Below are 27,704 nucleotides of genomic sequence, written 5' to 3'. Positions count from 1 at the left end.
TAAATTTCTTTTGAGAAGTCTTTCATTTGATGCGAACATTTTATTGATTTAAGCCCTTGCACTATGATTCCTTCCATAACTACGCTGAACAGAAGAATGTTTCAATTCTTTGTAATTAATTAGAGAAAGGAGTTCCATTCCACGTCTACATTTGTTCTGAAGTAATGCGATTGATAATAGAAAAAATGTAATGTTTAATTTAGACTTGAAAGGATTAAGTGACACATATTTGTTAATTCTATTTGATTCTTCGCCGCGAGTTTGACACTATGTGGGGAGGTAAGGGGTAATACGTTCTCTGTTACGGGGGACCAAAGGATTATTGTGTTGTGTGAGATTAAATGTGATGAACTAAATTTTTAATTAAACTATTCGTTTATGTAAATATTATCGAATTGAAAATTGATGACACGAATATTACACTGTTTATATTAATTGAAGAGAAATACTATTTTCTTGTTGTGAATGTTTAATATTTGCAATGGACTTATTGAGATAAATGACATTTTTCTCTTGTTAGAGAATTATTAAGAATAAAGAAATATTTGTGAGTTTTGTTATGTTACAACAAAAACAGTAGAAAGGAAAAATATATTTAAGAAATGTTAGTAAATCGAAATTCTTGCATTTACTCATGAATAAATTGTTTCCTACTTTGGAGTTTAGTTCAATTGAAAATATTTAAAAATTAATATCAGTCTATTATATACTCTTAAATCATATTAAAATAACAAAATAACAAACTCTATAAAATCATAAAATTATTATTATTATACACGATACTAATAATACACAATAACATAATTATTCTTGCATCTCTTTGTTGTCGTATATTCACAAATAATCTCGACCTTATTATCGTTTCAATAGTATTTATCAATTGGTTAACCATGGGAATTATTTATGAACGAATGCTCCGATATCAAACAGACGTTATGAATATTAAGTGTGATGATCGACGAATTGAGTCACAATTCCCAAATATTTGCTTTTTTCTCGAAAACGTGATTGGTAGAAGTGAAATTATCTACGACCATCTTTGGATTGAAATTCGTTCGATTTCGGGAAGGCTCGAAGAAGAAAATTCCCGTGAAAATTGGAGTGTGTACGAAAAGAAAAACGACCGAAGGGCCTCGTCACGTTACAACGAGGGAGGTGTACGCTCGTCGCGAACGATTAAGCCGTGAAAACATTGAAACGATTAGGCGCACGGAAAAACGGGAAGGTAAACACTACTAAAACCGAAAGAACCTTGACTTAAGTATTTCAGCCGCGAACGAGAAGCGGTGTTTGCCGATTCATCCATAAATCGACGAAAGAAATCGATCGTGAGATTGTGTGTACCCCGTTCGCGAAAGAAAATTATTATACCTTCATTTCGTTGAAAATATATGATTAGTATGTTGGAACAATTTTTTTTAATAAACTATTATTATTTGTGTTTTAATATATAGAATTTGTTCAGTATAATACTTTTAACTTATAATGCAATTCTGTAATTTTATAAGTTGATATGAACATTTATGTTATCTTCATTAAGATTACCAAAGCAATAATAAAAAAAAAACATTTACACTACAGCAATAGAAACCTTTAAATCTGATTGTTTCATGTTGTCAAATAATTGAATATAGATGTACTTAGTAGTTTTTTTATAATTTCTATATGAAAATTCTGTATTTTGATGATGAAAGTGAACACAAAAAGTGGCGAAGCTTGTCGAAAAATTTAATATTCTTACTAGAGGGCACTTGAACATAAAGAAGTGTTGCGAGAGAGACCAAGCAAAAGAATAGGAGATAAGTTGGAGAGGCTAAGGGGCGAGTAAGCGTGAAACTCCAGAATGAGTCAGTTTCTATCATTAACGAATACTCCCTCGGCTTCCGTAATGAGCTCGTTATCTCCTTTGAAACGTTTATTAATTGCTTACCTTGTGAATTAGAAGAAAAATAGTCGAACGAAATGGATTTCCCCGTTTCTTTTGTTAGAAGCGTCACAGAGCGGAATAATTGACATAGCACTCCTGTTCGGTGAACTTTCAGTCCATACATGGACGAGATTTTATAGTTTAAAATAAATTAATGAATTAATTAAATGATGGAAGAACCCATAAAGAAGATAACTGAAATTAATGTTAACAGTCATGATATATAGGTGCCACCGAATTTTCTTGAGAAAACGAATTCTGGAAAATATTTTCGTTCCGAAATAATTGCAATTTAGAAATTATATTAAATTACGATTAAGTGGAACATTTCTTAATTTGCACTATAAAAGTAAATATCTTCGAATGTGGCAAAGAAGTAGATAAAAGGAACAAGATAAAATGTTTTCGATAGAAGTGAAACGAAATTCTATGATTTATATTTACGAGAAAAAGTAACTTAATACAAAACGAAATATGTAATCTTATAAAAAATAGCGTACAACATTTATCAGAATAGATTTTACTATTAGAATAAAAATAGAATATTGTTTTCTATTTTACATTGTATTATATTATTTCACAAGCAACAGTATACAGTGTTTAATCAAAAATACATTTTATTGTTCGGTTGTTTTAAAATCTAATTCGAAATATATAGTATGTATAATTACGAAAAACAGTAATTAAAAACAAAGTATGTCCCTATGCTGTATCACTCATATGGAAATATATGTACTAAAAATTATACGAAATTTGTTAACATCAATTTATAGAAAATGATAGTTCCACTTGAAGGAAGCATAATTTTATGAAAAAACTGGTTCCGGTCTTTCACCCTTCACCTTTCGGTTTTCCAGTGTCTAACGCTTCTCTCCGCCCCTCGACCGGCCATCGTAGTACCTCGGTCATTGCACGAGATTACGAACGGAAAGGACGTAGAATGGAGAGACGATCAATTAGAAAAGTTAAATTACTTCGCGAAATAAATTATTTACTAATCCATGGTTTCCCACACTAATCTTGTTCGTCGGTTTCGTAACGTAGAATGCGATAAACCCTCGTTTCCAACCGACGCTTGCTTTTTAAAGCGCACTAGTGGATGAGGGTATTAAGATTTCGGAACTGAAAAGTTCGTCGGCGGGTTCACTGCGAATTGAAGTATTTCTGAAGTTTCAATAACTGGACGTCTTAAATTGGAAATTGTTATCTAGTATAAAGTAAGCGTCGCAGTAAGTGAATTATTCGTAGGCATTCTGTTTTTTCAGTTTTATAAATTTAGTTCGTATTATGTTTAATTGTGTACAAGAATTTTCTTTTATCAAAATGTAAATGGTAACTGTTATTCATTTAGGTTAAATTAATTGAAGAAATATTAAAAAGTTGTTTTCTAGTTACTATACAAAAATGCATTATTATTAGTTTTACATAAATTGTAAAATAAAATAACTATGAAAATGTATTGTATACTGAATCAAAAGTTGACTATATTTAAAAATAAGTTTTAAATTTTGTAATTCTATTATTAACGAAAAGAATAACTATAAAGCTCTTTAAAATATGACAAATTATTCGAAAAGGAATATAAATTGACATAGGCAATTAAACGTTTAGGAAACCATTAATATTCTTTTCAGTATAAAACGTGAATAAGATAAGCGATAGTATATAGTGCTTATTAATTTCTTAAGACAAAGTTTTTAAAGCCAATGAAAGTTTATATTCAGAAACATTTTTATGATGCCTGAAGATTATGCAGGATGATGAAGGAGGAAATTTAGAAACTGCTGTTCTACAGAAAATACAATATCGTCTAATTAAAACCATGAAAGTGCAATATTCTGCAATAATTATTGATCTCTGCTTTAAGCTTCTTAGAAAATTAAGTTTATCCACTAATATCAATGTATTTTGCAAAATTAAAATATCGTCATCAACACTTTCGCTACGATTCTGTTTGAAGAATCTCGTGAAATTCACTTTCCAGTGGTTTTAAACTTCAAATATTAATTTCAAGAAATCATAATGTTTGTACTGTGTTCAGGGGAAACTCAAAAATCTACATATACGATGAAAATTTTAATTGAACGACTTTTGCGCTTGCCGAAATGCCAATTCGAAAACATGAACGCTTGAATACTGGCATGGACTGATATACTATACAGATATGTAAATCATTGTTTAGTCGAGTTTCTTATCAAGGTAAACACCCCAGAAAATTCCGTGGTATTTACATTAAAACGTACATTATAACTTCTACATTCCGAGATATGCAAATGGAACGGTGACCTACGAATTCAGGCACAATGGAAACTCTTATCGCTGCCCCATCGGCCTCATTTTAACAGGACAATCTTTGTAATCGTGGCAAAAATCGTGAAATTGCATGGTTCCTTAAAACTGGAGAACTAAGCGACCTCCTGGCACAAAATGTGCAGGGTGGCTCAAGAAAATAAGAAAACTATCTTTATCGCGCGAAAATGAAAAAATTCTAATTTTTCACGATTTTTTTTTATAATAATATAAAGTTTGTTGCATTTATATTTTATACTTTTGTAAAATCTTAATTCCTTAATTTTATCATTGTACTTGGAACAATAAATATCAGCGAAGTTGTTAAAGGAATGGGAAAAAATATATTTTCTAGAAAATACTATATTATAATGCTACAAAAATATTCAATTATATAAAAATCTAATTATAGAGGGTATTTGGCAACAGGTAGGAAAAAACTTAAGGGGTGGTTCTTCGTGACGGTGTAACATGAAAATCGCGAGTAGAAAATGTATGGTAACAACTTCATTTTCAAGTTATTAATGGTGCAAATCTGCTAATAGTGAAACGTGAGTCAGGTCTTTTTTCCGTACGATACGTCACTGTACGCGATCGTGCTGATTTACTTCCTGGGCGTCTCTATTGGATAAACTGTAACGACGCAACACAATTGTTACTTATTTGATCCATTATAATGATTATGATGGCAGTTAATTTTTGTAGGTAATTTCGTCAATGAAGATTAGCACGTTGATGATCATAGGGTCAATAAATTGATTCTACAAAATTTTTATCGGACGTAAAACCCAATATTTGGTATTTTGTAGATTATAAAACATGCATAACCTTAATTTGGTATTAATTTTCAATGAATATTAATTTTTAGTTATTAAGTACGTTCGTTTTTATTTTCTCATTTTTTTAATAGTGTCACTGATGTTAAGATGCTCTTATTACAATATAACACATTAGACATTTCATAATGTTTCATTTGACAAGAATTTGAGATGTCGATTTTTATATATAAACTTTTTATACATTAGATTACACTTTCTATTCCATATTAATTGACCAATTTCTTACCTATTCCTTCTTGATTCAATTGTTACCATACAGTACTAATACAGTTACTATTCCTTTCCAATTTAGTATAATATTCTCAGATAAATTTGATCACTTCATTAATAGCATTTTCATTCGTATCAAATTACCAGAATTTCACTTCAAGGAAATTAATCATTCCACATCACAGTAAACTATGTCTTTGTTTGAAAGCATTTAGAAGCTTCTCAATTTTATCAAGACTTATGGATGAAAAGTGGACAATATGTTAGGTTGGTCAAAAAGTTATCCTTTTATTTTATATCATAATCTACGGATAAATAGTACAAATAAATGAACTACAAGAAAATAAAATATTTCGGAATAAGAATGCGCAACGCAAAGTTTAATGAAGTTTATTTTGTCGTAGTGAAATTTTTCTTTAAATTTCATTCAAAAATCCGACGACAGTTTATGGTCAACCTAATATCAATCCGGGAAGATATATCGTACTATAGGTCGTAAAATTCACAAAGGGACTCGTAAGAAGGTTTCACTGCAGTACTTTAGATAAAATCATAACAGTTCGCTTTTAATCGGGTTACGCTTTCTGGGATACCGGAGTACCTGTCCGCATTTAAAGCACGCTCGAAGATGTCCAGAAGTAAACTCAGCATTGTATAATGCTCGACACACTGGGGTTAAAAGGTCGAACGACGCCGGAAAGTCGTAAAATCGAAAGGAAATCAGAGACACTCCTGGTTTTTCCCGTTTATCACAAGTGTGCGTTCTAAAAAAACCTACAACTTGTTTTCAATGATATTTCAATTATTGTTTTTTCATTATTATTTTAGTCGTTTACATTCATTTTAAATTAACGGGTCCTGTTAAAAATTTTATATATATCAATATTGCGAAGCACTTCGTTTTATTGCTATCATTTTATGTGGAAAAATTGTATTGCTTTAATAATTAGTGTTCTTTAATAATGGAAAAGACAAATAAATGATTAATGTTTTGTTAGTATCGATAAAGAAACGATAAGTAAATAATAGTATATATATTTTAAATGTATTACTTTCAGTAAGGTAATGCAGTATAAATTAAAATTTTATTCAATTGGAGTGAATATAAGTGCCAATTACAATGAAGTCCAAAATCCTTAAAAATGCGATTATAAGCAGTAATTAAAAATAATAATTCAAAATCACCAAAGTATTACGGATAATATGAAATTTATACTTTCGTGTGGTTCGTATTTTTCGAAGAAACTATTGTATTTTGTATATACCGAATGATCTGTTAAAGTATAGTGATTATTAAAATAATAGTTATTCATATAATATTAAACATTAATGTTTTATTTAAATTTACAACTAAATAGTGTCCTTCATTTTTGGAATATATACTGTTCATACGGAAAACAGGAAATTAAATAACATTAATGAAATAGAAAGAGGAAACATTGTTGCGAAACACTACGAACACCAGCTTGTGTATGCATTTAAATACAATTATAAACATCTCATCAGAACAGGGTGGGAGAATTTGGAGTCACTCGGGAGCCCGATGAAACTTTTAAAATACCGCTTTCTCGGGACTATACTTAACTGAATATTCCGTGATTCGCCGACGGACTCGGTAATTGTTTGCAATACCGTTTGTTTCCCGAGCCACCGAGCACTAAGCCGTCGAGTTTTAATAGCCGCGACTTCGCCCCATGTTCTCTCATGTTTGAAGGTGTTACACTCGATAATGTACACGGTAATTTTAAAACATCCAAACCAAAAGTTGAATCCACCATATTTACCGTAAAAATAGAATATTACTGCACAAGTTGTTATAAAATTTGTTTAGAATTGATTCGAAAGCAAATTATTACAGAAAATAATTTATTTAATCAATTAATTATTTTTCTCTTCAGTGACATTCTTTAATTTGTCTAATACTGTACCAATTACTGACGTTTCTGTTTGTAATCTTTATGCTTGTGGAATGTTGTGTTTTAGTGGATAATTTGTACGAATTAAACAAAAATTTGTTGTGTAAAAAGACGAATTAATAGTTTAAATAATGAAAATTGCGTTGAGTTATTTCATGATTTTTATCTTGACGTGCTGTTTCCATACAGATTTCTTATAAACGCGTAAAATTCACAGTTTGTGTTACGAGTTTTCGTCAATCAGTACTGGGCTTTTGAACTTTATTAAACTCGTTACCCCAATAAATATATCAGCTAGTAGAGAAGTATATTTTTACGTCGAACTTGTTATAGATGCTTCAAAATCCGCAATATAATGGTAACAACCTAACGAATAATAAGTTCACGTTTCAATTGTTCTGTTTTGATGGAATATATCACACAGGTGCACAGAAAAATTCAACGAAAGTTTATGAACATATACCCAATAAGAAAATGTAAACATTCCCTAAAAGTTGCTTGCATAAAATAAAACAACTAGACAATATTAATCTATACAAAACACTTCTGATTAAAAAGTGAACCATACGAATGGTATTAAATAATATCTTCAACATTTTTGTATATATGAAAAAATAGTTAAAATGAATATAAATATAAGAAACTATATTGTTCATAATGTATTATTGTATAACTATTTAGAACTCTCTATTCAAATAAATACAAACAAATACTCCGACATTTATGCACACAAAATTGTTGAATGTACTGTAAGCAACTATCTCCAGTATTTACAGGCGTATGAGAAAAATTGTTTAGAAGCTAGTATAACTCGTCCTGATCCTATTAACGTGGTTTACCTCACGCGAACGCCTAAGCATCCACAACCTATTTCAGAATCACCTTGTATATCAGCGTTCCCGTACGCCGAAATTTCTCCTATAATTTCGTATATTATATCGGCTCGCGTCGTTACCAAGCGTTTGTTAAATATTCATGTAACGTTTCCAGCGAATACCCATCGAGCAATCTATACTGGGATTCTGGAACGTTCGCCGCTTGAATATCCGCGCGACATTATAGGGAAAACATGTCTCACGCTACAGAGGGACTGCACGTAGCGAGGCGCAACGTGTTGGGAGGATTATAGGCGGTCGTCATTATTGCGCGAACAGAACGGTGTCTTTTGCCTAAGATGTTGCATCTTGGAGAGAAATTCGGCGGAAATAATTTGATAGCGTTATATACTACCGTGTCTGTGACAACTGGACCGGATATTGGGGATTGCAGTACTGTGGATCCTTCCTCTTTGATTCTAATGGATTATATATATTATTTAATCCTTTATAATAATTTTATAAAATCTAGAGTAACCTTTTGTATAAAAATATTACGTAATGTATTTGTATAAACGAAATTGTGATGAAAGAGCACACATTCTTCTTCTTTGATTCTAATGGATTCTATTTATTATATCAGCTTTTATAATAGTTTTGTAAAATGTACAATAACCTTTTGTATAAAAATATAACGTAATTTATATGTATGAAAGAAATTGTGATAAAAGATTATCCTTCCTTTTCGATTTTAATGGTTTCTATCTATTATTTTATCTTTTATAATAATTTTGTAAAATGTAGAATAATCTTTTGTATAACGGTGGTAAATAATTTATTTGTATGAAAGGAATTGTGATAAAAGGTTATAAACTTCGTCTGTGTATAATTTGTTTGAATTTAATATTTTTGATCTGTTATGTTGATATTTGTAACGTATATGAAATTTTAAGTAAATTTGTACTTTATCAATTTCTGATGTCTGAATACACATCGATGCAATTTTAGTATGCATCAATACGAATTTTTTAATACGTAATTAATTTTGATACTGCTATGAACTCCTTAGCCCATGATTTATTTCGTAACTATGATCGATATAACAGCATCATGGTTAATAATTCATTAAGAAAAGAAACAATTTTATTGCTTATTCTGTCTACGTTTACTCCAAAGGTGAACGATTGATAATAAAAAAGCCATATGTAATTTACACTTTAAATAAATAGATAACCCTTAGATTTCTGAAATTCAGTTAAAACTGAAGATTGAAGAAGATTTTAAAATGTTCATCACGAGTATGACAGGATGTTATAGATCAAGGGGTTAATAATGTACATCTAAACGTTTCAAAATGACTTCGAAGAATTACCAGGCTTCATTGTATTGTTTAACAGAACCGCGGCTCTTTGCAACACAGCCACGAGCTTCTGTCCGAGATCAGTTTCACTTCGGACGACGTGGCCAGGTAGTTGTGCAACTCGTGGGAGATTCAAGCGATGCAGCCCCGGTTCGTAAGTTAGTTATGTTGTTAGGAAAGCGAACGCAAGGGACGGTGCATGTTAGAAGCCAAGGTTAGGTTGGACATCCCGTGGGGCGGGGAGGGCCCATCCTACAGAGAATTCAAGCCGAAACCGCATTCCCCGCGATCCCTTAGCGAATCGGTTACTGTCAGGCCCCAACGTTTTTTATAGGTGAAGAAATTAATCACCATTCAAAGTTCCCTTACCGGAAATGTTGGCTTTCCGCTCTGAAACGACCTTCCGGTATGATCAGTTTTTATCGATACCATATCTTCCATTCAACGCCAGAGAACGTGGTCAGGGTATTTACGTTCGTATTCCCCAATACAAGGTAAATATCCCCAATCCTGGTTGTGTACCTGTTACCGATAAAGCTGCTTCACTTATTTCTTTGGAAATAGTGAATAAACAGATAAAATTGCAATTTTTTTGTGAGATAAGCTGATTTTACGGAAATTGCAGATATATTTGTGCATACTCTAATTGTACTGGATTTGTTTTCGAATTATACATTTTAGAAGAAAATTATTCTATATGAAAAACTAAATAGGAAATGGAAAAATATATAAAATCAAAAATGGAAAAATATATCAAATAGAAAATAAAAAAATATATAAAATACAATATAGAAACAAAAAATATAAAAATATAGAAAATATAATATAGAAACAAAAAATATAAAAATATAGAAAATATAATATAGAAACAAAAAATATAAAAATATAGAAAATATAATGTAGAAACAAAAAATATAAAAATATAGAAAATATAATATAACTTTTCTAAATTAAAAAATACTTTTTTTACATGATTCTTTGTTTCCAAAACAATCACCTTTGCAACTTCGTCGAACGTATGTACCATTTAATACGGATCGGCCATAGTATGTTCATAACTTACTATTTCTACTTATTATAAACGTCAACACATACAGTATCAACTTTCAAAGTCGATTATCTCGAAAATTAAGTCTGTTAGACGAAGATTTCATTCTACGTCTTCAAGCTATTTTTTTTCTATAGATTCGTTTCCTTAGATTATGAAAACATTCTGTATATATTCATCAAACTATGAAGATTTTCTAAAGGATATTTTCCAGTAAGAAAACAGAACTAATCGTGCTGTGTCATTTCCCAATAAGTTCATTACGTTACTCAATCTACGAGTTTCTGGCGGAGGAAGATGCGTCAAAAGATCGTAGGTAGCAAGACCTGTCGGTTGTCATAATTAACTGTTTCTTGGAGAACTGCGGGATTGGGTTAGACAGGATGTATATTGGATCCTGAAAGACGTCAGTGTAAATTAGTAACGGAGATTCTGACACTAATGGCACGGAAAATCAAAGCTGATCTGGTTTCTTATTAGGAAAATGTGTTTGAGATGTACGAAGCATGTCGGTTTAACTCTTATCCATGTGAAAAGTTTCAAATAATAATTATGGGCAGAAAACTGATACTAATTTTTAAATTGCAAACGTTATGCACTTATGAAGTAAGAAAGTGTGCAATAAAGTTTTTATTTGTAGACTGTTACCTAGATGAATACTTAGTGGTATCAATAAAAATAGGGAGGCTGCGAAAATTTATATTACTATTTTGAATACTTATTATTTATGTAATTTTTATTTAATATACTAATATATTTTTAATAATTACATTTTTCAGAGATACTTGTCACAATTTAGCTTACACCTTGTCTTTCGTGATTTTTTTTAGTATCATGTAAGTACTACTTTTCCAATCGTAATAGTAAAATTCACGAATAATTGGTTATGCGTAGCAAAAGCTTAACGTGAAATGATAGAAGACATTTTGCTATTATTAGTTGTTACGATTTAGCTGAAATTTTATTTTTCGTCAATTTTAATATTATTAAATAATATATGATTATAAATAAATTAAATCAATAATATTTAATGTTATTAAATAATATATGATTAAAAATAAATTAAATTCATAATATTTAAGACTATTACATAATATATAATAAACAATATTACTTTTCCAATTGTAGTTGTTCAAATTTTCAAATAATTCATTATACGTAGTACATGTTTAGTGTAAAGTGATAGAAGATACTCTGTTAGTGGTTATTTAACCTTTTAAAAGGTCTATAAAAGGTCAAATAGTGACTCCTGCTTTGACTTTCGCACAATGCAACCCTTTGTGTTGATTTCAGTGTACTTGCCAGTGCCTGCATTTGCCTAAAGCTGTCGAAGTAAAGTTCGTCTGAGTTGCAGTACCACAAGACGTCTAGCGCAAGTTGCGAGTTTTGAGCTTGATCTGCAACGTTATAAGTCAATGCATAACCACAAGGAACTACTTCACGGTCCATAACGTGGTGTTTTGTTAAAAGTATCTTGGCCGAAGCGAATATTCATATCTTCAAATTGAATGCCAGTGAAAATTCTCACTTAGGAAACTTTTTTTGTAAAAAAGATTAGGCTATCAATTTATGTGGATATTTATAATGAGTAGAAAAGTAGAATAATTACGAAAGAAAAAATGTAGTAGTTTTTATGTGCTCTATATAGGTAAATAAATATTTTTTAATTTACATAATTACTTTATCTTATAAAACTAATTACCAAAGAAAATTAATTCCCTTTCCTTCGATAGAATTATTTCTGTAACAATTTCAATAACTTCTCAAGAAATGAAATAAAAGAATACGATCAAAGTTCAAAATAAAACGGTGGAGTTAATATTTAGCGAACCTCTTTGTTCAATTACGTGGTGCTACGTTGGCAGAATTGTAACTCTAATCTTTTTTTTCTACAAAAGAATTAATAATACTTTATATTTCATAAGATATTCTGTTAAAATTAATTGCAATGGAAATATAAATATAAATATAAATATAAATATAAATATAAATATAAATATAAATATAAATATAAATATAAATATAAATATAAATATAAATATAAATATAAATATAAATATAAATATAAATATAAATATAAATATAAATATAAACATAAACATAAACATAAACATAAACATAAACATAAACAAAAACATAAACATAAACATAAATATAAATATAAATATAAATAATGTGGTACACTTTATAAAATATTCAATAGAATATTATTAACATTCCCTGATTACTGTTGCATTTTTAAACACAAATGCCAAGGACATGTATAACCCATTGAAAATAGATTTCAGTGCTAAACATTACTTTGATAGGCAAGTATTTTCACAACAACGTAATAACTGTTATAATGAATATACAGTGTCCCGCCCCTTTCATAAAATAAACTGTTCATAAATAATTTATGATACTCACCGACGCTGTTAATATCTCATTCTTGTATTTTTCCAGAGAACAGTAAATAGTATTCCATTCTGCAGAATTACCATATTGTCAATTAACCCCTTCAGACGTAATGCACATTACAATGTTCGCTGTTTTAGTACTTCAATGTCTGTCACAGTATTACAATTGTAACAAGTAATCATATACATACCCTTTCTTTGAGCCAATTTCTATAAAAATGTAGTGTCATTACTGGTGGCGCAATTAACCCCTTGTCTTACAACTTCCTTCGCAACTATTGTGTTCGAAGCTCCATTATTCTTAATAATTGACTAAAAAAAACTGAATTCTACATTTACTGTATTAAGTATTCACAAGAGAAGAATATTTAATGTCGAATTGAAAGAAAAAAATAATACATTCGTTAAATTCATTAACACTAACCGTATCAGCACTTTCTATATACTTATTTCTATCGTAATCAATTAAGTAACTGATTACAAAACAAAAGTAAACAAGTTCAATGACAAATTTCTCTTAGTGGAAACAGATACAAAAGGAAACGCAAAAATTATAAAACTGATTAATCGGAAAATACAGAAATTGCTATAAAGTTAAATGAACGAAAGAAAACAGAATTTTTCATCAAATTTAAAAACCGATCATTTAATAGTCAGTATTAAATTCAGTTTCAAAATTTCAGCACGACTTCCATTCGATATTATAAGGTAAAGGGTTAACACATTGTTAACTAAGAATTTTACGTAAAAGCTATCCCATGTAGCCGGTGATTATTCCGTAATTAAAGATGAAAGTGAAACAATCTAAATAAACTTCAATATACTTCATTTATACATAATGAATTGAAATGAAACTTTGGACATATCTTTTATATAAGCTTGAATAATTCGCTTTCGTAATATTCTACATTGCCCTGCTTTTCAAATATTGAACTAGCTAATGCAAGTACAACCACGAGTTAACTCATAACCGATCAACAATATGTTAATATCGGTCCTATATCGTATGCTGCTTCCCCGTCACTCAATCCCATGAACGCCCATTAAGCCAACTAAATTCTAATTAGAACGCGTCGCCGTGAGTGCAAACGAACCTCGACAACTGTCGCCGGCGAAGGAGACGTTCGTGAACCGTTTTCCCCGGTGCCAGCTGCCACCGGCCGGAAGGCATTGTCGGGTTCGTTGCGCCCCGGAAGTTGGCACACCGGTAGCCGGGGTAATCGAGAAATATATATTCAAAGTTATTTCGTGTTTTCTTACCCAGAGCCCCACCGTGCCGCAGCTGCGCGAGAGTTACGATATTGGTGTCGCGGTTACGCGAGGCGGTGGTACAACTCGAGAGCTCCGTGGACGAGAATTTAGAGAGAGCTTATTCGCGTGGGCGAGGGAAACAAAAGGGACGGCGGATACGTCTCTGTTAAACCGTGTGAAGTAACCGTGTATGTATAGAGGGGTACGATTGGGTTCTTGTGTGTACGTGTGTTCATATGTAAGTAGTTGGTACTGTATATGTACACACACGTATACGGTGGTAACCGTGTGTAAATACGTGTGTAACGGTGAAACGATATAGTGAGACGAGAGAAAGAGAGAGAGAGAGTTGAATCTGATCCTGTTTAGCGGAACGTCGGCCTGGAAGTCCAAATTTCTTTGATGTTCTCGCGCTGGTCGCCGATGCAACGATAACCTTATGCACTCCTCCCATTTGCTGGGAAACTATGATGATCCAGAGACGCTTCGTACTTTTGGTTTACTCGGTTGTCTCATTTTGATGGACTTGAACTTGGATATTTTTGATGGGAGGGAAATTGTTTTTAATTTTTGGGATTTTGGGGGTGGTCTGGAGTTTAGGTGTTTGGTACTGTAAATAATCTATAAGTGATTTTTGAGGTAATCAGAAAGGTATTTGTATAGAAAAAGACAAGTAGATTATTATTTTTCCTATAATCTGTTGTAGCTGGATTGGATTATTTGTGAATAATAATTTTAATATATAAAGATCCATATTTAATTTTCATAATAACGTATCTTCATACTGATATATACTTAATTTTTCCTTTATTATTTCACTTTGTAATTGCATTTAATATTGTAATAAGAACAGTTATTATTATTAATTATTATCGACAGCATTAAAATAGTCAAGGTACGAAGTACAAAAATCTACTACTTATCTTTTGCTGCTCTACTATTTTACTGATATCTTTAACTCATAAAGCGTACGCAAAAGGTTACACCAACAAGAATTCCTTAGAGAAATGAAATTTTAAAAACATATAAATTGACTACTTAATAGTTTACATTAAAAAGAAATACACAGAAGATTCTCGTCAACGAGTTAAAGAAGAATACTAAATCTCACAGAAATCAAATTCTAAAAGAATCCTAAGGATTTTCCACGCGAACGTCTCTGGATCAGCATTGTTTCCCATAGCAAAATCAATGGTCGTCAGTAATGAAGACATCCGTCACGTAGACGGACCGCGGTTCGTGTCGCGTTCCATGGAACGCAGCCATTTTCGTCCTGAAAGAACAATTAGACGTAGATTTTGTTGCGACAACATGCAGGCGGTGCGATTCGTTCCGTTCCTCTTTCCTCATGCAGTTCAGTGCTCGAGCTAAAGGCAATTGTCAGACGTTCATTAGTCGCTCATTCCACGAGGCACAGAAGATGATTCGATGAAATGAGTTTCTAGCCGATTGGGATCCGCGTCCACCCTCCATCCGCCGGCGAATCGTGTCGTTAACGGTGCGGTTAATTAGTTAAACATCAAACGATCCTTCTTCGCGAGCAATTGATTCGTTTCAAAGGCAGATATTGCGATCGCGCAGAGATCACTTTCGAATCTCGCTGATCGTTGCTTCGCGATCGACTGCAATCAGTTTTTCATCGAATGGAAATGAATTGAAATCGATTTCGGATCTTTTTAGGAAAATTCGAAAAGAGCACGAGTTTCTATTTTACCGTGATACTTCGTCGGACATGATTACATTCGACAAGTCCACTGATTACGATGAATATTACGACGGCGATGTGAATGATATTGATGATCGTGTTGAGATGAGTGACAGTGATGACAATACCGAGAGGAGCGAAGATTATTGCGTGCATGTGCAGTGACCAGTGGTGTACCTATAGAGGCTAGCTTTAAGATCGTGAGCAAGATCCCCACGCGTGAACTATGTACAAATCGTGACAGACTTCCTAACCATTCACAAGAAAGCTTGCGGTGAAACGATGGAAAATCGGCATTATAATTTCAGTCGACGCATGACCATTTTTTGTATAGGGGAATAAAAGAATGTTACATAGGTGGATAGAGTATGGACGTGGAAAGGTATTAATTAAAATAATAAAGATATTAAAAAATATGAACCTCGTTCATAGTGAATTGGTTTTGGCTCATATCCATACTGTCTTTTATTTAATTAAATTACAGCTATACCAAATCCACTGTTGTGAAAAGTTATCGCGACAAATAAGAAAGATGAAATTGATCTGGTTGTTTCAGTGATATATTATTTTACTCAATTTTTTCATCGAAGCTCGATTTCGAACATTTCTTTTTGATTTATTACATACCTATTCAATGTATTAATTATTTTGTACTTACTCTGTCATTTGTTTTTTTTTATTATAAATATAATATCCTTTGGCTTACTAACTATTTATCTTTCTGCACAAACTCATTAAATATTACAACCGAGTACTTTCATTTCAAAGATTAATTTTTCGATACTTTTCGTAACAGGCATTTCATATAGCCGCAGAATCCAAACAATAACTCTCATCGACAGTACTTTCAAAACCAATTCCCTGAATTTCTATCAATATCAACCCTAATAGAAATCATACAAAACAACCGATACAATTATAAACAACACATAAATAGCACGGTATAAAAAATGAAATTAACAGTATCAACTTCGTTAGTAATCGAAGACAATTAACCCATTGAAGAACGTTTAAAAAAAAAATTACACGATTAGAGGCTCCTCGTGACAAAACTCCATTAAGCTGGGGACTGCGCTATTGCTGATGCTCACCCGGCTCGTCCTGTTTGATCATTCAAACCATCGGTGAACACGAGGATCGGGGAGGAGGGGGGTTGTCGAAGAGGGGACCGCGTAATCGAAAAACTGGGATGGCAGTTCGAGAACTCATCTTGAAACTTTTCATCGTCGATGCCGATTTTCCCCCGTTCCCGGCCGCGTCGCGCGTATCTTCTGACAAAGAAAAAGAAAAAGAAATCAAGAGGAAAAGAAGAAAAAAAAGAGAGAGAGAGAGAGAGAGAGAGAGAGAGAGAGAGAGAGAGAGAGAGAGAGAGAGAGAGAGAGAGAGAGAGAGAGAGAGAGAGAGAGAGAGAGAGAGAGAGAGAGAGAGAGAGAGAGAGAGAGAGAGAGAGAGAGAGAGAGAGAGAGAGAGAGAGAGAGAGAGAGAGAGAGAGAGAGAGAGAGAGAGAGAGAGAGAGAGAGAGAGAGAGAGAGAGAGAGAGAGAGAGAGAGAGAGAGAGAGAGAGAGAGAGAGTAGAGTGGCGAGTAGAGCAGGGTACGTGAGTGGTTCGAGAAGAAAAGTTGGTGCTCTGGTGATCGCTCCTCGCTAAAAAGCTAAGTTTCGCGTGAAAGTTAGCCAATTATATATGTAAATGTATTCTATATATATTATATACATACACATACATATATACGTATATATATAGAATAATTATACAAGTGCGTGTTCAAGTGGCTGGGCCAATCAGCGAGAAAGAGAGCGGCGCTTGACGGGCACGAGCTCTCTGTTGCGCTTCATTCAATCGCTTAGAGAGTCAATGTGTTTATCTCTTTTTTTACTTGGTTTTTTCCATTCTATTTTTTTTGTTCGTTTGAAAGCTTTTTTTGGATACTGAAGGCTTACCAAGTGGGACTCTGGGCTGGTGAAGGTAACCACGACGCCGTGAAGTCGCCTCGCGGTTATTGTCGCAGCAGCCTTCGTAACGACCGATGTGTGGGTCCAATAGCGTGTGTCGGCCCGATTTTCGACCACGATCACGAGCACGAGGCCGCGCAATAGACAGCAACATTGAGAATTGAGAATTTTAGAAAATGTTTCGTTTTTGCGGCTGGAATCATTCAGATTTTGGCACACTATTTCCTTTGTTCTGTCTTTTTCTTTTCTATTCTTTTTTTGATTGATAAAAGATTAACGATAAGTTTCTCTTATCAGGAACTTCGTTTTCGCTTTTCTTCCCATTTCGATTCGGTAAGGAGGGATTTGTACGCCGAACGAAAGAATAATTAATGAGAAAAGGTACTTATATTAGAACCGTAATACGGATAACACGCTCGCGGTGGGGATTTGTTTGATTACTGTTGTGGTTTATATGAGGCGTTCCTGTAAAAGAAGGTTAATTAGTGATCCTGGCATGTGCTGGCTCCTTGATGGCTGCGCTACTGAAAATCCTGTTGAAATTGAATCATTGCTTACGATAATTACTATCGAAGGAATTTTCAATTTACGAGTGTGGAACGTGGAATGAGGAAAATTTACTAGAATTATTCTGGAATTGGAATTCTCGTGAATAATTGCTTTTCTATTTTTATTGATAAAACGTAATTGACTTAGGAATAATTAATTTTTGGAATGTTATGGAGGGTGGTGGAAAGAAATACACCTTCTATTCTTGAATTCAAATTATTTAATGGTTGATTAAAAAATGAATGAAAAACGCGATACGTGGCTTTCAGATGTAATAAACTTTGTTTTAGAGAAATGCTATTTTGAAAATATTTAGGAAGTACATGAATATTACTAGCAAAACTGATATCAATTAATATAAATAATATTTCTGTTTTTGAACCATTACTTTTTGGTTTTTCTTATAAACTTGTTAAAAATTGGGTTATCATCAATTCCATTAACAATGGAGTTAATATGGAATATTTACAAAAAAACGACCTATTAAAAATTGATTATTTGCAAGCATCCCTAAAAGAATTTAATATTTTATTTTTCGCTAAGAACCGTCAATTTATTTGAAGCCTTCGATCTCTTTTTTAAAAAACGCTTATAAATGAATATAATTAAAAAATATACCTAGTAAATGTATATTCTATGTTTCAAATTTTTCATTTCATTGTATATTTCATGGTAGAATAATATCAGGAAAATCTCAACTCTCAATAATCGTACGTCCTCTGTATCGATGCAGGTTGTTCAATTCTCTCCGTTTCCTAATTGTAGCTATCTCTCACCCCATCCCCTCCGCTTTTGGTGCAACAGAACATTGAAACATTCGCGGTTACTATAACATCGGGAACTAATTTTGGAACACCTCGAACGAGACTATTATTCTTGCAATTATAATTGGTTGGTGGACTGAGAAGGCAGAAATTCGAGAATTCCATGATGTCTCGAATTTATTCGAGCGATTATTACCATGCAGGAATACCGGTTTGATTGCCGACCGACATTCATGCTGCTCTACATGGCTCACAATGTCTGACATATGTATGTCGGCAGCGACGAATAAATTATCGTGAGTTTATGGTATCGGACCAATCGCGTTAATCGCCACTGGAAGTGCAGCCATTAAATTTGCCACAAATGCTGGTTCCTAATTAACGACTGCTTTAAATTTCTTATCACGTCGAACGCTCGATTGTTCATCGTGACTTTAAAACCTATTGGAAGTTTCTGAATGATAAATATTAATTAGAATTCTTTTTCGAATTTTTAGTATTCTTGTTAAAGTCTTCATCAGATTTTTATAAAAAAGAGTAATATATAAAGGCATAATGTATAATTACGTTATAATAAAGATTTCTCTAATATTTGAAATAAGTACATTTAATTTTGAAGAAGTAAATTTAATGCTCAAAATGTTTTATATACATTTAAACAAATATTTTTTTACGTATATTTGTATGTTGTTAATTATAATCAACATTTCGAAGTAATTAAAGTTAGAAATCTCAAAATGTTGCAAACAAGTATTGAAACTTTTACGTCAGTGCAACAAAATTGTACGACAAACCAAGTGGTATTTCATTCATCGATAATTGCAAAAATTAACTGCAGCTAATTAAACGCAAATTATGTATCATTTACTTCGTGATGTGTTTCAGCATTGTCATGTTAATGCAAACTTCACTATTTCAAAACTTATTGCATTGTACGTATTCATATTGTAATGCTAAACTGAATTCGCTGTTTATATCAATTGTCAAGGTAATTTTCAACGAGAAAAATATCGACTAAACATATTTCCATTTTAATATGGTAAAATAGTGTCTAGTGATTGCACGTTAGTAGTTATAAAAAACAAAAAGGAAACAGTTGATATTTTGTAAATAATTACAAGTAACAAATCATTTCTATTTTTAAACAAAACAGATAATTAAATAGATTTAATACAAAACGATACGAAATAATCTTTGTATAACACGAAAGTTATTCAACAACCAATTCATCAAACTGCAATTAATGTCTCCCTCATCCGAGAGATTAAAGAATTAATGGAAAAATGGAGAAAGCTCGTACACAACAATGGCCAATAAATTGACGAAAAAAAAAGAAAAACACAGGTATTAACTTTTTTCATTAAAAATTCGCATTACTTCTTGATTGGCCTAACAGAACAAAAACGGAATTCACCTAAAAAAGAATCCTAATTCACTCTCTTAACCCTTTACGACGAAGTGTTCGCAGCATGCAAACACTTAATTTTTCTATTTATTATACGAGGAAGTTCCCATTACCATCTAAATACAAAAAACAAGTCCAAACTGTACAAACACATTTATTACGTCCCATTACATCATTTCAACCCTTCTTTAATCCCTTGCTCTATGATTTTTTTCATAACCGCACTCGTTAGGCCTATCTCATGGTTAGTAACTTACTAGAAGATGTAACTTACCATAAGAATTGGTAACAGATAAATAATATTTAAATTGGACTCAAAAGAACTGAGTACCATTTGTATTTCTCAAATTTCGTTTGAAATCATCACCACGAGTCTCATACGGTATTATAAGTCACGGGGTTGCATATTTTCGAAGAGACAGTTACACGTCACAAAGAGTTAAACATTCAATTACCCGAAACATGGAATCGTCGATATAATAGTCCATCGCGTTGCGTGTTCCAATCGCATTGTACACGAAAAAAAAGAGAGTCGAAACGGGCGGCGTAATTCGAAATTGTTTCCGAACCAGGACAAGAACGCGGGGAGCATAAATCAAAGGGATCAGGGGTCGTGAATAACGCGAAGGAAGATGAATGTTCGTCAATCATCGACGAGCGGCCCGCGATAAATCAAAAGGCGGGATCGTATTAAAGTGTGCGCGAGGGGGTCGGTGGGTGGCTGGAGGAGGGTAGCGACTAGTATATAAGCGAACGGTCGGCGGCGGGTGGGGCGCATTATACCCCGAAATCGAATTACCGGCCGCGTAAAATAATACACGGCGCTCCGTAACGAATCGGCGTGATCGATAATTCGCGAATTTCTACCGGGTAGTCCCCGTTCGCGGGACTCCGGTACCAACAATGGAATCGAATCATAAACCCGGCAGCCGGCATTAAAGTGAATTAATGCTTCGACGAGATTGCTCCGTAATGCACGCCAGTGAGCGAGTGCAAGCTTCTGTCACTCGTGTACAGTCCCACGAGAGCTCGCTGACTAGAGGTCACAGTTTTTGACGTGTTCCGGAATACACGTGACACGGGACATGTGTCTTCACGCTTTGTTGTATAATGACTAGTGAGACTCGGGATGAAGGTTTGATGAGTTTTGTAATAGTTTGACGAGTTTTATTTATATGTGTTGTTTGTTATATGTAGGGAGGAATGAGAAATTATTTCACTGAAGGTTTTTGTCTTTGACATTTTGTTCTTTTATGTTTATATCGGTTTCACCTTTATGTTTAATCGGTTAACCCCTTGCTATGCAATATCTTGCTATGCAATAAACCCTTGCTATGCAATATCTTGTCAGACTCGTGGAGAAGATCTTAAACTGAAATTGACGAAAGTAATTGAATCTCGATTCTCTTGAATTCGAATGAAGCATTATATTTCTCTTATTAATTGTTACAGTTTGGTCTAACCGTAGATACAGGTGAATGTGGAATTCTCCCTTATTTCTAGTAAATGTTTGATGTGAAAATAATTGCTGGCGCGGTTATGAAAGAAATCATAGGTTGAAGGGTTAACTGCGTTTGACGAGTATACACGTCATCTTAAAGTTTGAAAGAATACTAATTCTTTCAACGATGAATTCCTTATGTTTTCAGATAAATATGTAATTCTTCTTTGTTTTGCTTTGGTTTTTTATAGGAATGCAACCTAGATGCATTCGTTCTGTGTTTGACGAGTACACGATTCATTGTTTGATTTTATTGCGTGCGAAACGAGAGAGTTTTCAAACTAAATTCCACAGATAATAGGTTAATATATTATTACTATATATTTTATATTTTATTATGCGTTTTACTATGAAATTATATTACTATGTTTGAGCTTAATTTCTAGTGGACCTCGATTTTTCGAATTATATATACGTTTATGCGTAAGTAATATGTAATATTAACCTGGGTTTCGTTTAGCAGGTTTTGCGGTCTAAAGCTTAAAGGTCAACGCACGTACAGTAATTTTTAATTCTAGAGTCTGGTGTTTTATAGATTGGACCATTTTCTATCGTAATTCTATTTTTATAATTATATGCTGCGAAGTTTCAATTTGCATAAAGATTCAAGTCTAGTTGTTATCGTCACTCTCCTGTTAGGCATCAAATTTCGTTGACAACGTTGGTGTGTTTTTTTGAGACAGGCTGTACATTGGAATTTAATAGCGGATCAGAAAATAATAGTGATAGGACTGCCGGGTACGCATTCCGGGGATAATGGAGTAGTTCGCGGACAGAGAAGAATGATAGTTAATTTAGAGGCACGGGGCGGAATTATGGGTTCCGATCGAATGAAATGATGCGTCTTGTTCGGTACGCAGAGTCTGTATTTTGGGATGAATAGAATGCGCATGAAGCTTGCTGGTAGATATACAAATCAAAATTATTTTGTACAATCGTTTATTTTTGTATAGGATTTTATGTGTTTTTGAAACGAAATGTCGGTAGTTGTTTTATTAACCTCGTTTACTGGAAACTGATATTTTATTCCTCTTTTATTGTTGCTTGGAAAATTTGAATCGTGTGAAATGTTCTGAATAGTAATTTTGTACATTATTTAGAATTTGTGCAATAATTGCTTACAGTAGTTTATACGAGATTAAAATGAGTAGTGTATAAAATAGTTTATATTTAATTAGAGAAAAAGTTATCTGTTCCCAGCAGTAGTTGCTAGAAAACATTCTATTGTATTGAATTTATAAATTTCTTTGAAAGTATAAAATACAGAAGAAGCAACGCGAATTGTAAGTGTAATACAAATCCATAGAAAGTTAAGTGAAAGAAAAATAGGGAACGAACAAAACGATAAGTTATGTGGTCAATACTGAGTAAATAAAAGAAATATGCACAATAAAATTGTACGCGCGCCGGAAAAAGGAGAATGTATGCGTAAAAATAGAAAACTAGCGCGCGGAGCAATCGTTTTATAGATCATACTGTATGAGCTTGCGTTCAGACAATATGAATCGTGGTAATGTATGGGATTCACGATCGTTTTTATCGTGTTCAGAATAGTTTCATTAATTGCCTACCACAGACTGAACGGAGCAATTTGTTTTCATGCACTTAGCGGAAAACGTTTGCGGTGTTGTTAATTATTTTACCCCAGCAATTTATTGTCTATTCTTTCGAATTGCGATCTGACGTAGTACCTAATTAAAACACTACGTTGCTTTAGGAATGAGCTCTGGTTTCTGCATGAAATTCTATTTCACGAATAATTGGATTTTGCAATAAAGATAATTGAAATACATCTCTATACAAAAGAAATCAGGTGTGGGTTATTTTGACCCGTATGGTAGTTTCAGTGTTAAATAATAGTTAGTAAAATTAGTTGATCAAATTTCAACGAATGAATTGAAATTTGTCTTCAGTCTACCTCCCAATGTCCATGGCATTGAAGTGTGAGAGGAAGTTGTTGAACAAATGTGATGGGAAGTTGTAGAACGAAATGGACAACGCGCCGTTCAATGAAGTTTACTTAAATAACGTGAAACTCATCGTCGAACTTTCTTGAAAAACGCGACGAGACTTTTTCACCGATTCGATACATCCGTTCCAATTCAGCATTGGATAGAAATTCAACGCTCTCGGGTTTCCCCGTACATCGACATTCTATTTCGTCGCAGCATCATTCGCAATGGCCGGCGGAAGATAGATAGGACCGTATAAGAAATTGCTGTTGATTCTCCAGTTCTCTTCGAGCAATAAGGCCCCATTGCGAATGAATTAGCGTCATCAAGATAGTAAAGTCTCTTCTGAGTGAATTCTAGCGACCAATTTAGCGAGGTACATTGTCGGGCACGTCCCCGGTGAATAAATCCTCCGAGATTCCTCGTAGGATAACTTTCACTTGGCCTCTCAAAAGATTTTATACGATACTTCTGTAAGATAAGTTTAACTAGGTAAGTCGTCGAAACGACGTTGCTGTTCTATTCCACGGACGAGATAGCGGGGTCCAGCTTCGGCCATTAAAAATTACATTAGCGATGTTAGAGTAGATACTACTACCCTTGGGAGGAAGTGTTCGATCAAGTCCGTGAATGTGACCGTAGAAAAAAGTTATTTATATAGGGTGGACCACAAAGCGTGATCAGCTTATTGTTAGATTATTCTGTTGCTAGCGGATCGATCAGAAATTTTGTTAGGTAACATAATATGGTTTGGGAAAAACTGTAAGATGATTCTACCAAATTTGTTGTTAATAGAATAAATTTCGAATAGAATGTAACAAAATAAATGTCACTTAATTCTTCCAAATCCGAATTCAATATTATTTTGTTATTATTAATTGTAATGCTTCTGAGTAAACGTTGACATAGAATAGTGTAGAATTTTTCTCTTTTTCTATTGAATTATGAACAATAAAACATCTCTGTTGAGTGTAATTGGGAAAGTAATCAAAGAGTTAAATGTGTTCCGAAGTAAAGAGCAAATGTTTGTAAACAGTACGCGAGGGATTAAGTCAATAATGACTAATACTAATCTGTGAACATCTCTAAAAAGTGTACAACAGTGTAGCTTGCTATTCCTCTTTAAACATTTTTAAGAATCTTGTAAAGTTCTTCCAAGTAGGAGTTTTCTTCAGTCTTTTTAGATTCAGAAAAAAATATTTCTTATGATGCTTGTCGAATTTGTCTCAGTATCCGCAAAAGATGAGTGTAAAAAATTGTAGATTTACCTGTAACAAACTGAAGGTGAACTTGATAACTCTGAAAAAAGAGGGTTCAGAGAAAAGTTGGTAAAATCATCTTAAAACGCTATTTGAACAATGTTATTTTAGCTTAAAGATTTCCTGATCGAACCGATAGCAGTAGAATAATCTAAGCTGATCACGCTTCGTGGTCCATCCTGAATATCTATAAACTAAAAAGTAAAAATAGTAGATAATGTATTGGAACCACTGAATATATAGCGAATAAATTGTATGTGTAATTATATAATAATATAGTGTTATAAAAATAATAAGAATACATTTTAAGAGAGAATTCCTTTTTAAATCTTTGCGTGACATTTGTGATACTATATAAATTATTTTTGAAATAGTTTTGAATATAGATATCTTGGTTTCAATCGTTTTAAAGTAAAGAAGTTAAGATTAGTGATTTTTATTCTTGAATGCTGAACTTGAGATTCGGTACAGCTGAGTTAGTAGTATTTTCGAAAGGAAACGCGAATTATTTTCAGCGCAAACTGCGGCGCAGCTGCACTTTCAACGTTACCGTGTCACATGGAAATGAAATAAATATTTTCGGTAACACACGAGCCGAATTGAAATTAAATATTGGGAAAAACGTTTGTTTACCACGGCACGCTGTGAATCCTAACAGTTCTGGTACACGTTTGACAACAAAAATTGGACTTCGTCGGCTAATCAGGGGAGTTTTCACTGGCAATTGTTTACATGAATCGTGACATCTGTCTGCACATCTTTTGCTACAAAATAAAGATTCATCGATCAAATAAGATTTTAAATAAGAAGTTTGGCTCACCTTTGGTACTGTATTTCTTAATGATGTATTAATAATAGAATTATTTAAGTGCATAGTTTTCTAAATGTATTAGAACGATTAATGATTTTACTTATCGGTTTAGAAATGAAATCGAAAAAATAAAATAAATGTTAAAAAATGTTAATATAATATATTTCATACACTTGCAATTTTAAATGGTAGATTTTGGAAAAAAATTGTTTTAATCTGAATTGATTATCGTATCATAGTCCGATGTATCAATTGATAGGTTCAAACATGATCAGGTGAATGTATTTATAAACGTTCTTTGATTGATTATTATAATAACCAAATAATATAGACTCTTAATTGTATGTTTTGCAATAAAAAACAAATAAATAGAGTATGAGGATACCTATAATCTACTTCATTCTTCTTCAATGTACGAAAGAAAAAATTTTCTGTAAGGGAATGCAAAATTTCGTCAACAGTGACGCCAGAGGAATCTTGCTTTCTACTTTACAAGCAAGAAGCCGCAAGCTTGCGTGGAGCGATCCAAATCTCGCAAGATTTTCAGCAAAAATATCAAACTTCGATGAAGCAGAGAACCTGCAAAAGTACAACAACGAGGCAGATGCTACCAACTTTCTTAGAAGCACCGTGTTCGTGCATCTTCTAGCGGTATTAAGGACCACGTCATAAATATGAAAGTGCACGCATCCAGCTTGAACATCCACAAAACTTTCCTCCCGCACCTGTGTAATTTCATTACCGGCAAGGCTATCAATTCTTGTCTGTCGGATTACTGAGCTTCGTTTATTCGATTGAGAGATTAAAAACGAATTCTAAAACGTTTTTTCTTTGTGTTATTTACTGTTCTGTAGAACATAATATTTTTATAATTGTTTGTAAACCGTTTACTACGTAAAAATATCATCCATATTATTAGACTGCAGATTTTATGCAATTTAAATTAGCTATATTATACATTCATGTAAGTTCAATCAGAATTATGTGTCATGTAAATTAAATTTAACACTAAATTTTGTTCGCAAATGAACAGTGAATTTGTTAAAAAGCAGTGGGTTGTAATTACTTAATACCTGTGCACTTCGTTCATTTATTTTTTCGTTAATTATTTATAAACGGCTTATGAATGTGAAAAATATTTATCAAATGAAATGAAATTGATAAATATCAATGAAAATATTTATCAATAAAGTGTATAAAAATACTATATATTATTTGTAATGAAAATAAATCTTCAAAAAGAAATTAATTTTTATTCAATTTCGAATGAATTAATCCTGTGCCAATTAATATGGCGGTAAAAGCCAATACGACGTCAATTTGTTTGCTCCATCAGCTTGATTTATTGAGTTTATAAATTCGTCGAGTTATATTTGTTGAATTTTAATAACGTTAAAGTTTAACGTACACGTTACAATGTTCCTAACATAGAAAATGGGGAAAGCAAAAAGCTGTCGGAACAACAAATAGCGAACGGTAAATTGATGGACGTCTCGTAACATAACGTTGCTTAACCTTTCGAATTCATCAAAAGTTTCGCACCACGCCTCGTTATAAGGTTGTCGAATCAGAATCTCGTGTTAATGAAAGTGTCGTTGCTGCCTCGCAATAATGGCGAGGCCTTATTGCGAAAGTTGTCTCATTAAGGAATTTCGGTTTCGGCGCCACTACTAGGTATCTGTTCATGAAAGGATCAAGAATTATTTATACCCCTTTTAGAATACTTCACAAATCGATTTCAGACGAAAACT

At 32.8% G+C, this 27,704-nt stretch overlaps 1 protein-coding gene across 8 annotated transcripts in view; it reads right to left on the bottom strand.

The window, feature by feature from the left end:
* Nrx-1 (neurexin 1) overlaps nucleotides 1-27,704 on the bottom strand; it is a 529,026-nt gene that overhangs the window by 148,458 nt on the left and 352,864 nt on the right. For 6 of the 8 annotated variants that reach the window (XR_012999218.1, XM_076370172.1, XM_076370173.1 and 3 more), the window contains one exon: nucleotides 17,701-17,772. The exons of the other annotated variants lie outside the window; for them this stretch is intronic. Coding sequence is in view for 5 of the 6 variants with exons in the window: in XM_076370172.1 (XP_076226287.1) it covers nucleotides 17,701-17,772 (72 nt within the window). In the remaining variant the exon portion in view is untranslated. The remainder of the gene's footprint in view (nucleotides 1-17,700; nucleotides 17,773-27,704) is intronic. 8 annotated transcript variants of the gene reach the window in all.

The sequence above is a fragment of the Nomia melanderi genome, chromosome 8 (assembly GCF_051020985.1).
Source record: "Nomia melanderi isolate GNS246 chromosome 8, iyNomMela1, whole genome shotgun sequence".
Taxonomy (NCBI): domain Eukaryota; kingdom Metazoa; phylum Arthropoda; class Insecta; order Hymenoptera; family Halictidae; genus Nomia; species Nomia melanderi.
Note: the sequence above shows the minus strand (reverse complement) of the source record. Positions and strands in the feature narration are given on the sequence as shown.